At 29.3% G+C, this 17,991-nt stretch overlaps 2 protein-coding genes across 2 annotated transcripts; both read right to left on the reverse strand.

Annotated features, from left to right (window-relative positions):
- Positions 1-5,472: 5,472 nt before the first annotated feature.
- Positions 5,473-7,638, reverse strand: LOC137815061 (nematode resistance protein-like HSPRO2). Its single transcript, XM_068618091.2, has one exon. It carries the CDS (start codon positions 7,069-7,071, stop codon positions 5,572-5,574), a length of 1,500 nt encoding a protein of 499 aa, XP_068474192.1. The 5' UTR covers positions 7,072-7,638; the 3' UTR covers positions 5,473-5,571.
- Positions 7,639-14,992: 7,354 nt separating this feature from the next.
- Positions 14,993-16,871, reverse strand: LOC137816258 (Ribosomal protein L10 family protein). The gene is made up of 5 exons (XM_068619336.2): positions 16,479-16,871; positions 16,283-16,351; positions 15,968-16,066; positions 15,473-15,865; positions 14,993-15,263 (listed from the first exon to the last, which is right to left on the reverse strand). Exons 1-5 carry the CDS (start codon positions 16,734-16,736, stop codon positions 15,129-15,131), a joined length of 954 nt encoding a protein of 317 aa, XP_068475437.1. The 5' UTR covers positions 16,737-16,871; the 3' UTR covers positions 14,993-15,128.
- Between the last annotated feature and the right edge of the window lie 1,120 nt (positions 16,872-17,991).

Consider the following 17,991-nt stretch of genomic DNA (forward strand, 5'->3'; position numbering starts at 1 on the left):
TTTAGCTTATGAGTTGTTGTTTTAAATTTTTTTTTTTTTTTCTTATTCCTTTCGAAAAAACTAGTGAGTATATAAATTCACTTCCTAACATATTTCTCCACGTTGTTAATATTAAATAGCCAAAGCCACCTTTATATATAGAACCAATCATACTTTTAAAAATATATCGAGGATTAGATAAACCTGGTTTTCTATCCGTTATGATCGATTTTCTTCTTTTTGAATTCGAAAATCAATTAATTAGAATATGGTTGGCCTATGGCTGTCCAGCAATTAACTTATCTCACGTCTGCTACATAATGTTTATTCTCAATTAGAATAATTGATCCAACTCTGCACTATTTTGTTTCTATAAGATAGAACGAGACAGTGAATAACTAAGCCATATACTTTTTATGCCTCCTAGTTTGTATATCAGGAACGTGTTCTTTATATTGAAGCACGAGGTAAAATCAATTCCAGAATTAAAGAAAATAGATATATAATAAAAAATTCGTAATTTTGTTGAGTAAAAATTGAAAGAAAACTATGTTATGATGACAACAAAATGAGTATGCCGATAAAGATTATAAAATGGTTGAGACAAGTGTTTTAGGTGATTTACAACTAAAAGGAATATTGTATTTTTGTTTCATAGAAAAAGAAAGAAATTTAAACCATGCACTTAACATATTATAATGGTTAATAACTACTTTCATTATAGTTATTCATAGACATGCAAAGTTGTTATCACATAAAACAAATTAAATATTTTTATACCTTTTTTTAATAATGCTACCTAACATGCGTTAATTTAGTTCCATGTCTGGTTCCAATGACTTGTCAGGGATGGCATTAATAAAAACAAATTATTTGTGATCACTTTGCCTTGTAAAACCATTTTTTAGTAAGCTTAGAGTTTTTCTTCATCATTGTGATCTGGCAATGCCACTCATGTCCTGTTCAAATCATAGTCCTCGACCCTTCTTGCTTCTTTTAAACTCTGGTTTTGCGATGTTAAATAAAGAAAGAGTTAACTATGTTATATATTTTTTCAACAAATTTAGATTATACGTTTTTTTTATTTTTTTTTTAAATATTTACAGCAGCTCTCTTCGCAATATAATTCAACGGAATCTTTTAATTAAACAATTAATGGAGATTGATAGATAATATATAAAAATTATCATGATAACATTTTTAAATAATAATAAAAATTCAGTGAAGAAAAAAAATAATTATAGTGTTTAATATTGTACTTTACCCATTAAAAAAACTGATAAAGAAAAAACTTTGGTTATTCGCTTTTTGCTTTCAGAATGATGTATTATTTTAAGAATAAGAATTTGTCTCTTTCAATTCATAACAACGTATGCCTCAATAATTGAATATATATATATATATATATATATATATATATATATTATACAGAAAAGTTTTATTTTCTGTGTTGACAAACTATTGACGGAAAATTATTAAATAGTGTAATATTTCTTCACCATACACTGTCAACTAAATTAGAGCCACAAGTTTCAAATTATATATTTTTTTAATTAGAGGCTATATGAATCTTGACGGTTTATTTTGCTATATGAAAAATTCTCACAGCCGCACACTCATTATATCACATGCTGAATAATAACATTATTTGTATCATTTTCGTATTCATTCATTCTTCTTTTTTTACACCATGAACCCCATTTTGACCTTGCCGTGTTCTGATTTTCCTTCTATCTGATTATTTGTCGATACTTTTCATCTTGTTCTTGTTCTTTCTTTAACCCATTTTTGCATATATGTCATTTAGCAAGGTTCATGAACTTGGAATCTGGAGTGGTATGCATGAGTTCATGAATTAGTCCTGCAATATGATGGTACAGAAGATGGCTCTGAAGGAAGCACTTATTAATTTTTAGAACAAGAATGCAAAAGTTATATATAATGGTTATTTTAAATTTTTCTCATTTTTAATGATGTTTTTTCAAAACCTTCTACAAGGACAAATAAATTTAGTGTAATGAGTTCTGAAAACTTTAAAGTTTAATAAAAAACTTCCCTGTTTAAGAGATTCGTGGAACTGTTTAATAAAAACACTTCCCTGTTCTCTAACTTTTTGGATATGGTGTTATGTTACTTACAGATTGAGAAGTTCTAACGGGAATTATTATTATTATCTAATTGGATCAACAACAACATTGAGAAATCTTTGTTTATCTACCTGAATGGCACGTATACGTATATTACATTGTACATACCTTTAATTTCTTAATTTCTAGCTTTGTTTGTGATATGCTTATCTTGTTCTTGGAAATTTCAAAATTTTAAAGTTCATAAAAGTAGTGGATACACATCCTTATTTTATGTTTCATATTTTCTTACACGTTGAATCATGTAGTGTTGTTTTTTCTTGTGTTTACATTGCTTCCTTTGACGCATTCAACATAATTTCTTATCAATGTAAAATTTGGAGATAAATATCTAATGATGTCATCACATTGGTAATTGGCTCTTATAAATCAGTTTGACATTGAGGTTTGGAAAAATACAATTCAATACTATCGGATGTATGTATAGTAAAACTATATTATAAATTAATTGTAGGTAATAAGCTAACCTTTAGCATCTAATTGATAAAATTTAATTTCTCTGAGTTAATAAGTTAGTTTATTGAATGAAAAACATTTATTAGAACTAGCTTATAAGTTAGTCTATAAATATAAAATATAATTACATAATTTTTTTCATATAAATATTAATAGAAATTGTATTTTTAAGACGAGGATATATTGAATTTTTTAAAATAATTAAAATTTTATTAAATTTTATTAAATTTTTTGTATTTTTATTTACTTTTTAGAATACATGCTTTTATTTATTTGTACAAGTTCTATTTAAACTGGTTGGTTTATAAGCAATAAACAATTAAAAATAATAAATAAACTAAAAGTTAAATTCTAATCGAAGTAGAATATGAAATAAAAAACTTAAAATAAATTATTTGAAATATATTATGAAACATTTTGTTGTAACAATCAAACTAATTATAGTTAAATAAATAAACTAGTATTTAATTTATTAGCCTTGCCAAATACATGTAAGTATATGAGTGTAATTATTTTTTAAGAATAAACATTTTTTTTTTACTTGTGAACACTTAATTTTATCTAAATTAAAATATTTTAAAGAAAAATATTATGTCCCTGGTGATAAAATATTTCTCAGAAACAACACTTTTCTTTTACTATAATATATTTTAGTATTTAAAATTTTAACTAATTTTCCCAATAAAAATAAAACATAGTTAAGTTTTTTTTTAATAATATAAAAGGTGTTGCGTAAATGCAATTGTTTTTTGCTATTAAATTATGCGTGGTGTCTTGTAACTGTAAGTTATAGATTTTATCGAGGTCAAAGTATATTTTTATTTTCTAATAAATGGTCGACTTTCGATTTTAGTTGATGTTTTTTTTTCACCTCTTTTCAATTTTTAGTCGCTAAGTTTAATATTTATAAAATTAATGCATTTTAATTACAGTTTTTACAAAATATTTTTTAAATGTTAATCTTCCGTAGTTACTTTTTAATATTCTTAATATTTAATTTAAGTTAAATAAATTACATTTGTTTTAAATGTTTTTGAAAAATTTATAATATTATATATTAACGTAGTACCACGAATAAACCTCGTTTCACAACTGTCAAAACATTACCTTGCATTGAAAACATATACTGTAATCAAATTTGACTGAACAGACAATTGACACTTTCAATATAAAAAATAAGCATTTTCTTTATAATTAAAAAAAAGATCACCTAACTAGAAAAATAGAAAAAATAACTTTGAGAGATGAGAAATATTATAAAAAAGTTAGTCATTGTACAAAGAATAAAATAATTTTCACAATTTTACTATCAATGGAGCCCCTTCAATAAAAATATAAATTTGTGAAAAGCATGACCTTTTGACTTCTAGTTTTAAGCACTCATCGTTGGATTATTGTGGTCTTTTTTTAAAATTATAGCCCAATGAAAAAGGTGTAAACAATAAACAATATTTTTAAAATCTTTTGCTGTTGTGGGTACAATTGAATGAGCTGGGCCAGCATAAATCATGAATGACCCACAAGGCACTGAGGGTGTTTCTCCCTGCACCCCAACAAATGGCTTCCTGCACCCCATCTATTTTGAAAAATACCATTTTATCCTTTTTAAAAATAACTTTCAGATTTACCATTCTGAAAATTAAAAAATTGTGTTTCAAAAAGAATATTTTGAAATATTTTTTTGCCTTCTAGAAACTCTTATTTCAAAATCATCCAAAATTATCAATGCAGAAAAAAATGTAGGGATGTAGAAAGAAATATCCGATTCTGAATGCATCTAAGCCCGTCAAATTTTATGTATGTAGACACACATATCCAAAGCTTCAAACCTAGTTTTAGCAAGTACTGAATTATATGTCAGAAAAGATACAAAATTCAAAAGTGATTTGTGGAAGGAACTAGATGCTCAAAACAGAGTAGAATATTACGGTTGAAAGGATTGAATAGAAGCAGTGGAAACTCAAGTTACTCCATAGATATTCCATCATTACCAAAACGATAACCATGTTCTTGTCTCAACTTTGGATGGATAAGTAACACGCTTTTACTCATTTTAACACGACACACACATTATCTTGCAAATAAATCAAATATCATAGTTAAAGAAAATAAATAAAAGGTATATATTGGGAAAGCAAAGATGATATAATACATCGAGAATCTGACTGAGCAAATGAAATGAGTTTATCTCTTTTTTTAAATGATTGTCGAGTTTTAAAATAAAAGTCACGTGGATGTTCATCTGAGGGAAATTCTCAAAAGTCTCAAGAGAGTAAGGGTTTGATAAAATATAAGTATGAATGAAAGTATTATTAAGTGTCTCAATATGGTCCCATGTAGGCATATTTGACTAAATTTGAACTTGGAAACATTCTTGGAACCTTCAACCGAAACCATGACTTGGTTTGTTTCCTACGAGTTTCTTTAGCTGGCGGCTTTTTTTTTTCCATGTTTGGTGGGTCTAGTTGCCTTTGCCAATATCATAATCAACATCTACTCAATCCATTTTCATAAAAGAGTAATAAAATCTTATAATGTTAAGAGTAAAATGGGAGCCACGTTCTGATTTAATAGGCAAACATGATCATAATTATCATTCATTACAATATAAAACACAGTCACAACATCTTAAGCGACATTTATCCACCTGGTAATCAACTTTTGAAATAAGAATTAATAATTTTAAGTTTTGGAATGACTAAAATAGTTTTTATAAATCAAAACTAAACTCAGACTATAAGTCGATAGTTTCAACATTACTTAAAATAAATAAAAAATGTATTCGCGAAATTATTCCAATTTTCATTTTTGAAGTTCTGTATTTCATTCCAAAGAAATTAACGAAGCAGAATCATTTGTCGAAAAATAATTTAGACCGACGAAGCCCGTTACAAAATATAATTTTCTTTAAAAAGAAAAAAAGAATTTCTAAATTACAAATTTAGTTTTTGTGAATTACACGAAGATGAAAGTGTGTTGGTGATGAGATCTAACACTTGTTATCGCTATTATCCCAGAAGTAACCAAGGAAAGTCTTGGCGGCATCCAAGCTTGGAAAGTACGTCGGTTCAAGGAATAACTGAGTCAACGAGTCACCCGACTCGCAACTCAGTCCAACTCGGTTGCCGTTAGCCTCCGAACTCCCCATCACCACCGTCAAAACTTGCTTATACGCGTAGAAGAACCTCTTCATCGCCGCTTCAATCGCCTGCATCGCCTGCAACACGTGAACCTTCTCGAACGCGATCTTCGAGACGTACAGTTTCATCGCCGCTTCTTGAATCCTCGGTCCTCCCTTCGGATCCACCTCCACCTCCAATATCTCCGGCACCCTGTGCCTCAGATCTCTGCACATTTTCGTCAGTTCCACCAATTCCTTCGATCTGAAGCAGAAAGACGCCGTTTCGCCGCTCGACGAGCGCACCGAGAGCTGGTTCTTCAAACGCAAGAATTCGTCCGGATCCATCATCAGGTGGAGATCCTCCACCTCCGCGAGAAGCTTCCAGATGCGCTCCACCGCGTGGCAGTCCTGCGCCGCCTGCTCCAACCTCCTGGAGACGATAGCATCGCCGATCCTCTCAAGAAGCTTCCGCGACGCGTGGATCCAGGACTCCGCGATCTGGAGCGTGGCATGCACCGCGTGGTTCTCGTGGTTCTCCACGCGCTCGTCGTAAGGCGTGGTCTTGAGCGCGTGGATTTCATTTGGTTTGCAGACGCGATCGTAGAGCAGGCTCGGTTTCCCCGCCTGGTTCGACTCTCCCAACCCTAGGGTGTAGCTACACCTCCTCATTTGGCATTCCACGGTGAGAAGAATCCTCTGCGCCACGTCCTTGGATTTGTACCACGTGGCAAGCCGCGGAAGAAGACTGGCCTCGCTGTAGCTTCTGTTGGTGGTATCTAGAGTGAGATCAGCGGTTGGGACGGCGCCACGTGTCTGAGAATTGTACTCCTCGTCTTCGCACAGCATGGCTATGATCTCTATCTGATGAACAGCGAGGGACTCTATGGTACGTTTCCATTCTCTTCGGTTGGAATGAGGCCTGGTATCGGAGAAAGCAATGGAAAGAAAACGGAAAGTGACTTCCAAAGCATGCAAGGCAGGTTTCAAAATTGGTTCGTTGGTCCAATTGGGAAAGTCTATTGAATTCCAAAGGGCTCTGAGTTGTGGAAGAGAGAGATAGTAATCGTATGCAGCACAGAGTGAAGGTGCAGCGGGAGATATGTCTGTGGTGCGGAAGGGAAGGTGCAAAGAGGGTAAGGAGTTGGCGGAGAGCGAGAGTTTTGGAGATTTGGAAGACATGTCGGAAGCGGGCATCTTTGATTTCCAATGTAAATCAACCATTTTGGGAGTTTTGTGTTGTTGTTGTTGTGTTGTGATGAGGAATTGAAACGGGGAAGGAAGATTGAAGGGTATATATATGGAAGGAAGGAGAGGAGTGATGGAGTTGTGAAATTTGAAAGACGTGTGGACTGGGAATGTTGGGGGCATGAAGAAGAAGAATAATAAGGAGAAGAAAGTCGCGGTGGTTTTAAAATGATTTAAAATTACGGAAAGTGGTTTAGGATAAAGAATATATTAATTTGAAGATTAATTAAGGAGAGGGGGCGATATTTATCTTGTGGGAAAGAGGGAGCGGCAATGCAAAATTGAAGCTTATCCAAAACTGAAGAGGCTCTCCGTTTACTTTCAACTCTCAAATGGGAAACTGGTGCTTACTCCAAGTTACGGCACGCGTTGGAAGGCAGCGTTTGGTTTCCCCACCCACCGCTTTTTCACACTCCTCTTCTTCTGTGCCCAATCATTCGGCGCTCGGTTCGCCCTAATATCCTTCTCAATTCATTTCTAAAATTATCATATCAATCTCCTTTTTTATTCTTCATTTCTATCATTTTTACCTTTTCAAATTCATACTTATTTATGTATAATTAATCTACTCTCTAGACCAAAAGGTTCAAAAGGGAGAAAGATTGACCAAAACGTAGAAAAATTAACAGTAAAATTGAAAAATTAAATAAAAAATAATAAAGTTCATTAAATAGGTCCAAAAGTAAAATATGTTTAAAGAATATTAAGGAAAAAAAATAAAAGTCCAATTGAATTTAAGATGGTCAATAAAAAATTGTAGGTATAATGAATTTTATTTCATAATTAATTAAAATTGATTTTGACTTTAGGAATTATTTTAGATAAGAGAAGTTAACAAATTAAAAAAAAAATTGTTTCTATACTCCGTAGTAACGTTATTAAGGATTAACTTGGTCATCTACTCTCAGACTCATTTAAAAACTTATATTATCCCTGTGTTTTTTGTACTTTAATAGAGGTTGTTGATCTCTAAAGTTATTAATAAATCTCATTATCTATAGTCTCTTCATGTCCTTGATGCTGGAGAGTGAGAGACTCTGTAGACTTTAAACCCTATGTCTCTATATCGACCAATGATTCTAACTTCTGTATTTACATGCTATATCTCACTCACATATACTGTGTTAATATCGAGATACGCCATGGACAATCAAACTAATATTTCTCCAAAAACTAAATAAATAATCAAATTTAGCTTCTTTTTTCGATAACTGTGAAATGTTTCTTAACTTCTATTAATAATTATTTTTGTCATAAAACTTTGTTTATCACTTGTAATATTCATTTTTCGACCTATTTTTTGTTTGTAAAACTTGAAAGACTTTAACAAATGAACAACCTTTTACTAATCACCATTTTTAACAATTACGTAATAATACTGTTGCGTTTCATTGGAGACAAAAACAAGTAACTAAAAACACTTTGAATCTAGATTAAAAAAGAATTCATAAAGTAATAAACAGGTCTGGCATAAATGCTGTGATCAGACTCCTTTCCAATCTGACAGATAATAATAATAATAATAATAAGAATAAGAAATTTCACTGTTGTTCTTACACAGTGGCCTAATTCATGAACTTACTTTAACTCAGTCTTAAGTAATATGCACGAAGACTTTCTTTGGGTAGATACACAGTAACTATACATACATACATATATATATATATATGTGTATAGTGTGCATTCCTTAAAGAGTAGGGAAATGTAGGAGAAGACTAGATACGCAGAATGCGAATGGTTATTTTGGTAGAGATGAGTGAAGTTTCTTTGTCACAAACTGCCCAATTTGGCCGTGCTTTCTGGGAAAACGACGGCGCCCACACTCCACCACATCCACTGCTTATTTTCTCCAACACACTGTTTTAGCTATTAAATTTGTTTCAATTAATAATATTTTATATTTAAATATTATGAATAAAAAACGTAATTAAAAGAAGAGGCTCGATTAAAAAAAAACTGAATAACAATCATAAAAAGATTTCATCAGCGTGGATAATTTCTTTAGCAAGAACTATCGGTGGAATTCGCCAACTTTGTCATGCGTCAGAAAATATCTCAGTAGCCGCCACTTTTCACCTTTTATAATGCATAAAAAAAACCATTTACGATAAAAACGACATAAATTTGAAGTACATTACACCGATTAAACTGGGCGTTCTCCCATGCAGAACAACTGGCATATGATGACCAAAAAGGTTAATCAGTATTCATTTACAATTAAAGATTAGTTCACAACTTTCGTAGTTAAAACGAAAGGTTGTATCTTAAATTAGCCAGAAACATAAGGATTTGTAGTTTGAGTTTCTTTTTCCCCTTTCAATTTTCTCACATGTTATAGTTCTATTGATTTCTTATTCTTCCTTCTTTATCTATACTGTTTTTAGTCTTTATTTATTATAAAATACTACTTTTATACTTTTTATAATATTTTAATATTGTATTAAAATTATCTTGAATATGAAAAAAAAAATTAAAGAGTTCCTTTTATTAAATGTTTGTTTCATCTTCAATTATATATTTATCTAAAATCAACTCTTATTCTATCAAAATCATTTTCAATCGGATTTATCCATGACATCATACAACCAAGGTTTTGAGACCTATATAATTGAAATTTATGACACCATATTACTTTTTGTCACTAATTTTTATAATCTCATATTTATCTACTCCTTTGTTATAATCCATACCATGTTTTTTTTAGTTTCCATTCATCACATTTATTACTAATTACACTTCTTTAAAATCATAATGATTCGTATTAAAATAGTTTAAATGTTTTAACGATATTATCCAAATTTAGTTACTAAATAGATATAACTATTGTATCTTGTTCTTACATGACTCTTACATGTCGGTCAACAACTTACAGGTAAATTAAAGATACACCAGGTTTGAACAATATATAACCTTCAAATTATGAGTGTGTTAATCAGATCGTTGTCTCATCTTCTATCTTCTATATTTTGACCTTAAATTCATGCCTTGTATTTTCCTAAACATTTTATACTCAATGCATTTAATTTTATCTTTGAAACTTCTAAGCTTTATAATGAATTACTTTTGCTCAAACAAAAAATAATCTAAAACATACCTTAGAAAAAAGACATCATCCAGATGTACGACATCACTCATCTAACTCAAGATTAATTTAAAATATAAAATAGTTGGTAGTTAAAACTTTGGTACTAATAATCTAAAACATATATTAAAAAGACTACCATCTAAATATACGACATTACTTATCTAACTCGAGATTAATTTAAAATATAAAATAGCTAGAAGTTAAAACTTTGATACTAATATTAAATATCAATTTAGATATTACTTTAAATTTTTCTATTAATAATAAAACCACTTTAAATATCAATAGTCTTTTATTTATAACATAATATATAATTTAGTCAATATAATTAATTAGTTATTTTTTTATCTCTAAATTAGTTGTTATTTAATAATTTTTTTTAAATCTAAATAATAAAAAATCACATATTTAAATTAAATAGATCATTCTGTTCTGTCTGCCACTTTCTTTTCATGAATCTAGATTAAACACTGAGATTTACGTTTTGAGGGTGAAGTTTCCTTCTTCTTTTAACATGGTGTTGATTCGTTTTTAAGTTTTAACCGTCTTTTTTATGATTTAGGGTTTAAGAAGATGAAATTGGAGAAACTCAATTAAGTTGTCTCTTTAACGAATAAAAAAAAACATAAACAATTTAAATAAAACACTCTATAGAAGATTGAACAACACAAATTTTCTTTCATGCATCTAACCAGCCATGTCCCACTCTGACAACTATCTTCATCTTTTGACTTCTGAAAATGATGTTTCTATAATTCCAATTTCAATTTCTCCTTTGCAGCTTGCACAGCTGGATCCCTCCCATTCTGAGTTTTTGTAATATTATATAGCTCAATGCACTGTCATTACATAGTTAATCACTACTTTTTCTTAAGATTCTTCACTATTTACTTTATCTACTATCTTTACCAAGTGAATATCCACTATTAATATCGCCCAAACTTAATATTTAGAAGTAAATTATATCTCTTAATATGTACTTAACTTAATTATTATAAGCATCTTGTCTTAATACTAATATTAACATAATAATTAATACTATATCAGTCTACACTCAAGATTCATTATGATCATATTAGTATGTAAACTAATAAAGATAAATATTCTTTATGAAAAAAAATATGTATTACCAACAATAGCTATATTTGTAATACTAACTTAAATATCATATCATAATATTTTTAAAAATTGAAAACTAATAATAGTATTACCACGAGAAGACTAATATCTTTCTGCCCTTAAATGAACACTTTAGTCTAATTGATCATATAATATATAATATATGAAGAAATATATAATTTTTCAATAATCGTGTTAAATATTAGAAATAAATCATTTATATCCTTCCATAATTTCAAGTCTATACCTGAAATTAGGCACTCAGCATATAGTTAACTAGCGTCTAACATTTTTAACTTTTCATTAACCAAATCTTTATTATCATGTCTGGTAAAAAAAAATACAGGTCTTATATGTTAGGAGGTACAGAATAACTACTGTTTGTTATTTAAATCAGATCCAAACATATTTGTGCTTTTATATCCATTCAAACTAAAATAACAAAGAATTGCCTACCATTAACAAAACTGAAAATAACTATAGCACTAAAATTAGATTCATTCAGAGAAATTAATTTAAATGAACTATGATCACGTATCCATGTATTTAAAAGTGAATATGATTTATAGAATAATAATTATATTTAAAATAAATAAAATATCTGTCGACTTATTAGAAAAAAAAAAAATCCAGCCTAAACAAAATTGTGAATGGACGGAGTCGACCGTTACAAGAATAAATTGTGAGACGTGGCGGTCCACTCACGCTGTCGGTCAAAGGTAGACACATCAGGTCGCTCGGGCGGTTCACAACTGCACCACAGGATGCTTCCACGTGTCACTAGACTGTTACAGTTCACAACTGCATCACAGGATGCTTCCACGTGTCACTTGATTGTTATTGGGCTGTGAGTAAAGTAAAGTATATATAGCAGATATTTTGCCTGTGTACCATAAACTGTTAAGCAAAAAAAGGTGATAAACACAAACACGGATTCATAAAATTTGTACCAATTAGTTGATACAAAATAATTTGATTTTGATCTGTGATGATACTGAAGTAACAAATGGTTTTAAGGGTTTTTCTGTTACAAAAGCATGTGTGTGTATAATATAACAATTTGGAGATTATGATTTGTTTATTATGGTTTTGATAAGGATAAAGGAAATGATGATGTATGGTAGTTTGAGTAGGTTGACATCGAAAGAAAGCGTGTAAATGATGAGAAAGAAGCATGTTTTGTGGCGGACTACATGGGACTCTGAATCCATGTGTATCAATAGATGAGGCAATACTATAGGTAGCCGTCATCTACTACCACTTCAAAAAATGTCGTCTACTCATTTTAACACGTTTATTATGAAATATTATTGTATAACATGAGGTTTAGAAATTCATCTCTGTTCGTGCTTTAATTTTTTAAAAATAATTGTTTATATAAATTTTTATTATCAATTTATAATTATATAATATATAGATTTGTATATCTTTGTGTTTCTATTCGTGTGGTATTAGTGTCGGTGATACATATTTTCATAATTATCTACATTTTATGTATGTCAACAATCCTGTAGTCTAAATGTTGAAAAAATTCTAAGATGGTTTGTTTTGGTGTTGGAAAGAAAGATAATGTTGGCATGATTGGTGGTACATTCTCCATGTGTAAGTTGTTAATGTGATTTTGGTTCAAAATTCAAAATGCAGGGACGATGAGAATGATTTGTTGCACTGACTTTTGGAACCATTGTGCTCTCATTTTCAGTCCCTTTCTTTCCCAGTTGGCTGTTGGGTGACACAACCACAGATATTCTCATTCTAATCCACCTCTACTTTTACTAACAGATATACATGGATCACTTTCTTTCTAAATATTTCTACAAAAACTTTATTCAAATATTTATTATTTTTCTAAAATGAGTTGAAATGTTCTTAAAATTCTTAATTTATTTATTATTTTGCTCATAAAAAGTTAACTAAAAGATAAGGTAAGGTAAATAAAAACAAATTCTTTTTATAATTTTGTGTTATGATGTGGTTAACCTGTTATTTCTTTTTATATTGATATCTACTTGTTATGTGTTATAATTTTTTTCATACATATGTTTTGTTTCATCCAATAATAATATAATCAATTAGAAGTTATTTTAAGATAAACACTTATAAACTTCACAAATTTCAAAATATTCACTTCCTTAATAAATGTATAATAAAAAGCATAAATGACTTATATATTTTATTGAATAAATAAATTTTAAAAAATAAACACAAAGCACATAATTTGTAAGTATTTATTACAAAATTCAGCGGTAATATTTTATGCAAAGTGACATGATTAAAGCAATTATTTACATTAGATGCATTTAAATTAAATTTAAAATCTACAAGAAAAATAAAATGAATATTTTATTTTTAACCTCTTTTTTGTTAATCTATCTGCTGCTGAATTTGTAGCCGTGGTTTATCACTACCAGTTTTAGGTTGTGTTTGTTTCTGGTTGTATTCGAAGAAAGAAAGACACAGATTATTTGCGTTTGTTTCCACTGATTTCTGTGTATTGGCGAGCGAAGAAACGTGCTGAAACATATTTTTTCATCTTCACTGGTGTCCAAAGATTTGCCAAGAAAGTCACATAGATGATGTGAATTGATTATATTACCCTTGATATTATAAAATTATTTAATAATATTATTAATAATAATAATAAATATAATTATTTATAACAAAGGATAATTTATATAATAATAGTATTAAATATAAAAAATAACAATAACAATAAATATAAATTACATATTTAATAATAATTAAAATAAATTTATTAAATAATAATATTAACAAAAATAAAAATAAAAGTTAATTTTAGTTTTGATTTGATTTGTGAATTTTTTTTTTAAAGGGTAAATTTGTAAACTTACATTTTATACAATTTAAAAAAAATAAAAATCTCCTAACAACCATCCTATCATACACAAACTTCAATAAACTTTTCTCACATATCCACTCTAATATACCTTAATCCAATCGAACACCGGCGGCAAAGAAGAAAATATGGCAATGCTACAGCAACATCAATAATATAAAATTGTTTTTTTATTAAATTAGTCTATCAAAATTATTTTTAAAATATTCTAAAAATAGTAGTATTATTCATAGTAATTTGACTCTATTCAAGCAAGATTATATTAATGAAGGAAAGTCATTGAAAAACAAATTACAATAATTGCGGCATTTCCTTATAATATTTTAAATAAAAAATTCTTCGTAAAATAAAATAAATTCATCCGTAAATCGATTTCTATAAGTTATTTCATATAAGTTCTCTAAATTTTTATTTTTAATTTATATACAAATTAATTTTAATCTATAAAAAATAATTTATTTTTTTATATCTTTTTATGAGTCATTATGTAAAAGTAACAAGACTATGGGAATAACTAAAAAAATTAAACTATCTAGATTAATGTCAATAGTGAAGGTGTTCAAAAACTAAGAACTTTACGTTTTAATTATAATTCAAGAACATGTCGAAAATAAAGTCTCTTAATAATGTTCAAAAAAGTTTTTAAATTTTTAATGTAATTCACAGTTAAAAATATTGTCTAATTATGCTAAATGTTAAGACCGAAAATGAAATCAAATCAAACTGTGGTATGGCAGGCAAAAGTTTCACAGCATTAGAATACAAAATACATTATAACTGATACTTTTAATTTATTTATATATTTTTAAAAGACAAAAACGAAAATATTTACCAACTAGATAGTCGTTATTTTTAATCTGAATTTTAAAATTGTTTCGATGTAGTCGTATATAATATTTAAATATAATAAATTGCATTATATTAAAATAAATTAAATAAAACTAAACTACTCCTAATTACTTTAAAATGGTTCAAATAGTGTGTGCTAGCACTATTATTTATTATAAAGAGTAACTAAAATAGGAATGATCAAAATAGAAAATAACACCTACATAAGAAAAAATCTATTTTACCAAACCAGACAGCAATTTTAAACTAAAATGAATATAACCATACAACTTAATCAAACAAACTGAAGCCCATGTCATCATCAGATTCTTCTGGTTCTTCCTTCTTTTCCTCCTCCTTAGCAGCCGCTGGAGCAGAATCAGTAGCAGTTGCGGCAACAACAGCTACTGCAAATTTACTAGGATCCTGCAATCATCGTCTCAACGGTTAGTCACAAAGTTTAAAAATGAAAACAATATCTCATGAATTCTACAGCAATCTATATAACACAAACACTAATACAACATGGACATAGATGTATACAAAAATTCATATAATCTTTAAAATGTTATGAAAATCCTTGATGTTGAATTGTTGAATGGCATTGAAGACATAAATATTAGAAGAGTATATACCTTCAAGAACTCCTTAACCTCGTCAGCCTCGGGGAAGGAATATTCTGTTACGACTGCGACAGCGAGGACGTTCTTATAGGAATTGGCGAACATGTGTAGTGCAGCTGCAATTGTTGGGTAGGAGATAGCCAACGACAGTGAAGAAACCATGGAAACACCATTAGCAAACATATTAACCAGGTCATCATCAGTGAGGTTAAGAACCGCAGGGCTAAACACCGAACCGTTGTCATAGACAGAAACCACAACAAGGCCATAAGAGAAGGGCCTTATCGCAAGCTTCGAAAGCAGTGCAGCCTCAGAAGACCCCACCTTCTCACCCTTCCTAATGAGTTCCACAGGGGTGATAATTTCCACAGTACCCTTGTTAATTTTGGTAGGAATGTTCAACACCTGAAATTTTATATTTGTATCAAATTCATGTAAACGAACACCATACTATATATGTATATTATAAACAGGTTCTTCCAAGAAGAAGAAGAAGATCGCAGAAACCTGGAAGAAAGAAGTTTGAGATGGATCCAACCCTGTGTTGCCTGGAGGAACTACAACATCAATTGGTGCAATCAACCCAACACGAGCAGGAGCTCCCACCTGTAATCACACATTCCAATACAACAAAATTCAAACGCCAATATATAACAAACCACCACCTTTTATACCTAAACTTTTTATGCAATGTATACACCAAACGTTCATACATAACCACGATGTTAAGTTCAGTAATGAATGAAAAATGCACCATTAAAACTTGAAAGAGAAATGATGCATTGGAAGGATGAAAAACGAAAACAATGATAATGAGTATACCTTGTATTTAGCCACCACTTCACTAACCTCCTTCACGTCACCTTTGGTGAAAATCAACCCCACATTACCCTAACTCAACCAAAAACATATACATATAAACATCATGAATGAACAAGGTTATGTCTAGAATGGTTAGAATAGCGGAAAGCTTTAATGAGTGTAAGGATATTGTGAGAATGTTAAAGCATGCACTGACCACGAGAAGTGGAACAAGATTGAGGAAGGCATTGTTGCCGGTGCTCTCAGCATGGAGTTTAACAGAGCGTTTCATCATGGTGTTCTTTCCCATGAGCACAATGGAGTCGCCACGTAGACCCTGTCGGATGTTCTGAAGCTGGTTGGATCCCACGTTGTCCGCAGCCACCACCAGAATTTGGGTGTAGTTATCCAGAAGTCGACACAGCTTCGCATCGTACGCTATCTTCTTTTGCGCTTTCGTGAGTTTCACCGCCATTGTTGTTGCACCTTAGTTCTTCTACTAGGAGCGAGGACCTAGACAAAGTTAGCTAGCTAGGGCTGAGTCAAGGTGGACAGCGAAACGCCGCCGTCTCTTTAACCTCCTCTACGGTGGGTGCAAATCTATCTGAGAGGAACAAGAAATTGTTAGAAATGAAGTGCAAGTACAATACTAAGTTATGTGAATACACACTTTAACTGCACCCCACTTGGTTTCTAAAATAGCCCACGACTTCACTGCTCCTACAATCCTGCTTTTTGACTAAATCAGAGAAACAGAAAAACAACAAATTGATCCCTTAGTAACTACATTATAATTGTTAGCGGCAACGTCTCTGTTTTTTTATTTTTTTATTATTATATACAGAAAAAAAAAGTCTCTATTTGTATTTTGTATTTTTATTATTATTACATGTGTATTTATATTTATTTAAATGAGATATAGATATATGTATATTTTAAATATTCAATTATTAATTTATATATATATTAAAGAGAAAAAATTAAATTATTTTTTAATGAAAAGATCAACTAAAAATAACTATTAATGTTAATAAAATCATATTTTAAATTTACTAATTTTATAAAAAAAAATTGCAGTGATTACAATTAACTTCTTTTTTAATTTAAAACTTAAGTAATTATAAAATGCAAAATAATCGAAATAAAATATTAATATAATAATAAAATATGAAAAAACTGTGTAAAGAAATACAGCTATAATAAAAAAATCCTCTTTATATAGATATAGAATAAGTATAATATTACTACCGGAAACATACGCATCAATTTTTTTATTTTTATCATTTATATATATTTATGTTTAATATTAAAAATTAAATAAATAGTATCTGATTTTTTTATTATTTATATATAATTATGTTTAATATTAAAAATTAAATAAAAAATGTTAATTAAACTAAATAATAAAAAAATATAAAAACTATAATTTTAAGAAAGACGAAGATATAAAAAGAAGAATGGTTTCAGCTTAAGAATGTTTCCACGTCTAACGTTTAATAAACTGTTAACTGTTAGCACGTTTAATAAATAAAGATTTTTGACCAACTATTCCATATAAATGGATAACTGTTCACACTATATTAGTTTTTAAAAAAAAAATAGTTTTCAATTAATTATAAAAATAATTATTTATTTAATAAATATTTAAAAATAAAAAATAAGTGAAATATAAAAAAAACTCGTCTACGACCAATTGTTTTTAAAAAATATAAGAAATAACATAATATCAA

This window comes from Phaseolus vulgaris, chromosome 1 (genome assembly GCF_051622355.1).
Source record: "Phaseolus vulgaris cultivar YP4 chromosome 1, ASM5162235v1, whole genome shotgun sequence".
Lineage (NCBI taxonomy): Eukaryota > Viridiplantae > Streptophyta > Magnoliopsida > Fabales > Fabaceae > Phaseolus > Phaseolus vulgaris.

Coding starts and splice junctions, on each gene's coding strand:
- LOC137816258 (XM_068619336.2), bottom strand. CDS start 16,736: ATGGCGGTGAAACTCACGAAAGCGCAAAAGAAGATAGCGTACGATGCG. Junction 16,352..16,478: donor ATCTTGTTCCACTTCTCGTG/GTCAGTGCATGC, acceptor TGGTTGAGTTAG/GGTAATGTGGGGTTGATTTT. Junction 16,067..16,282: donor AAGTGGTGGCTAAATACAAG/GTATACTCATTA, acceptor GTGTGATTACAG/GTGGGAGCTCCTGCTCGTGT.
- LOC137815061 (XM_068618091.2), bottom strand. CDS start 7,071: ATGCCCCCAACATTCCCAGTCCACACGTCTTTCAAATTTCACAACTCC.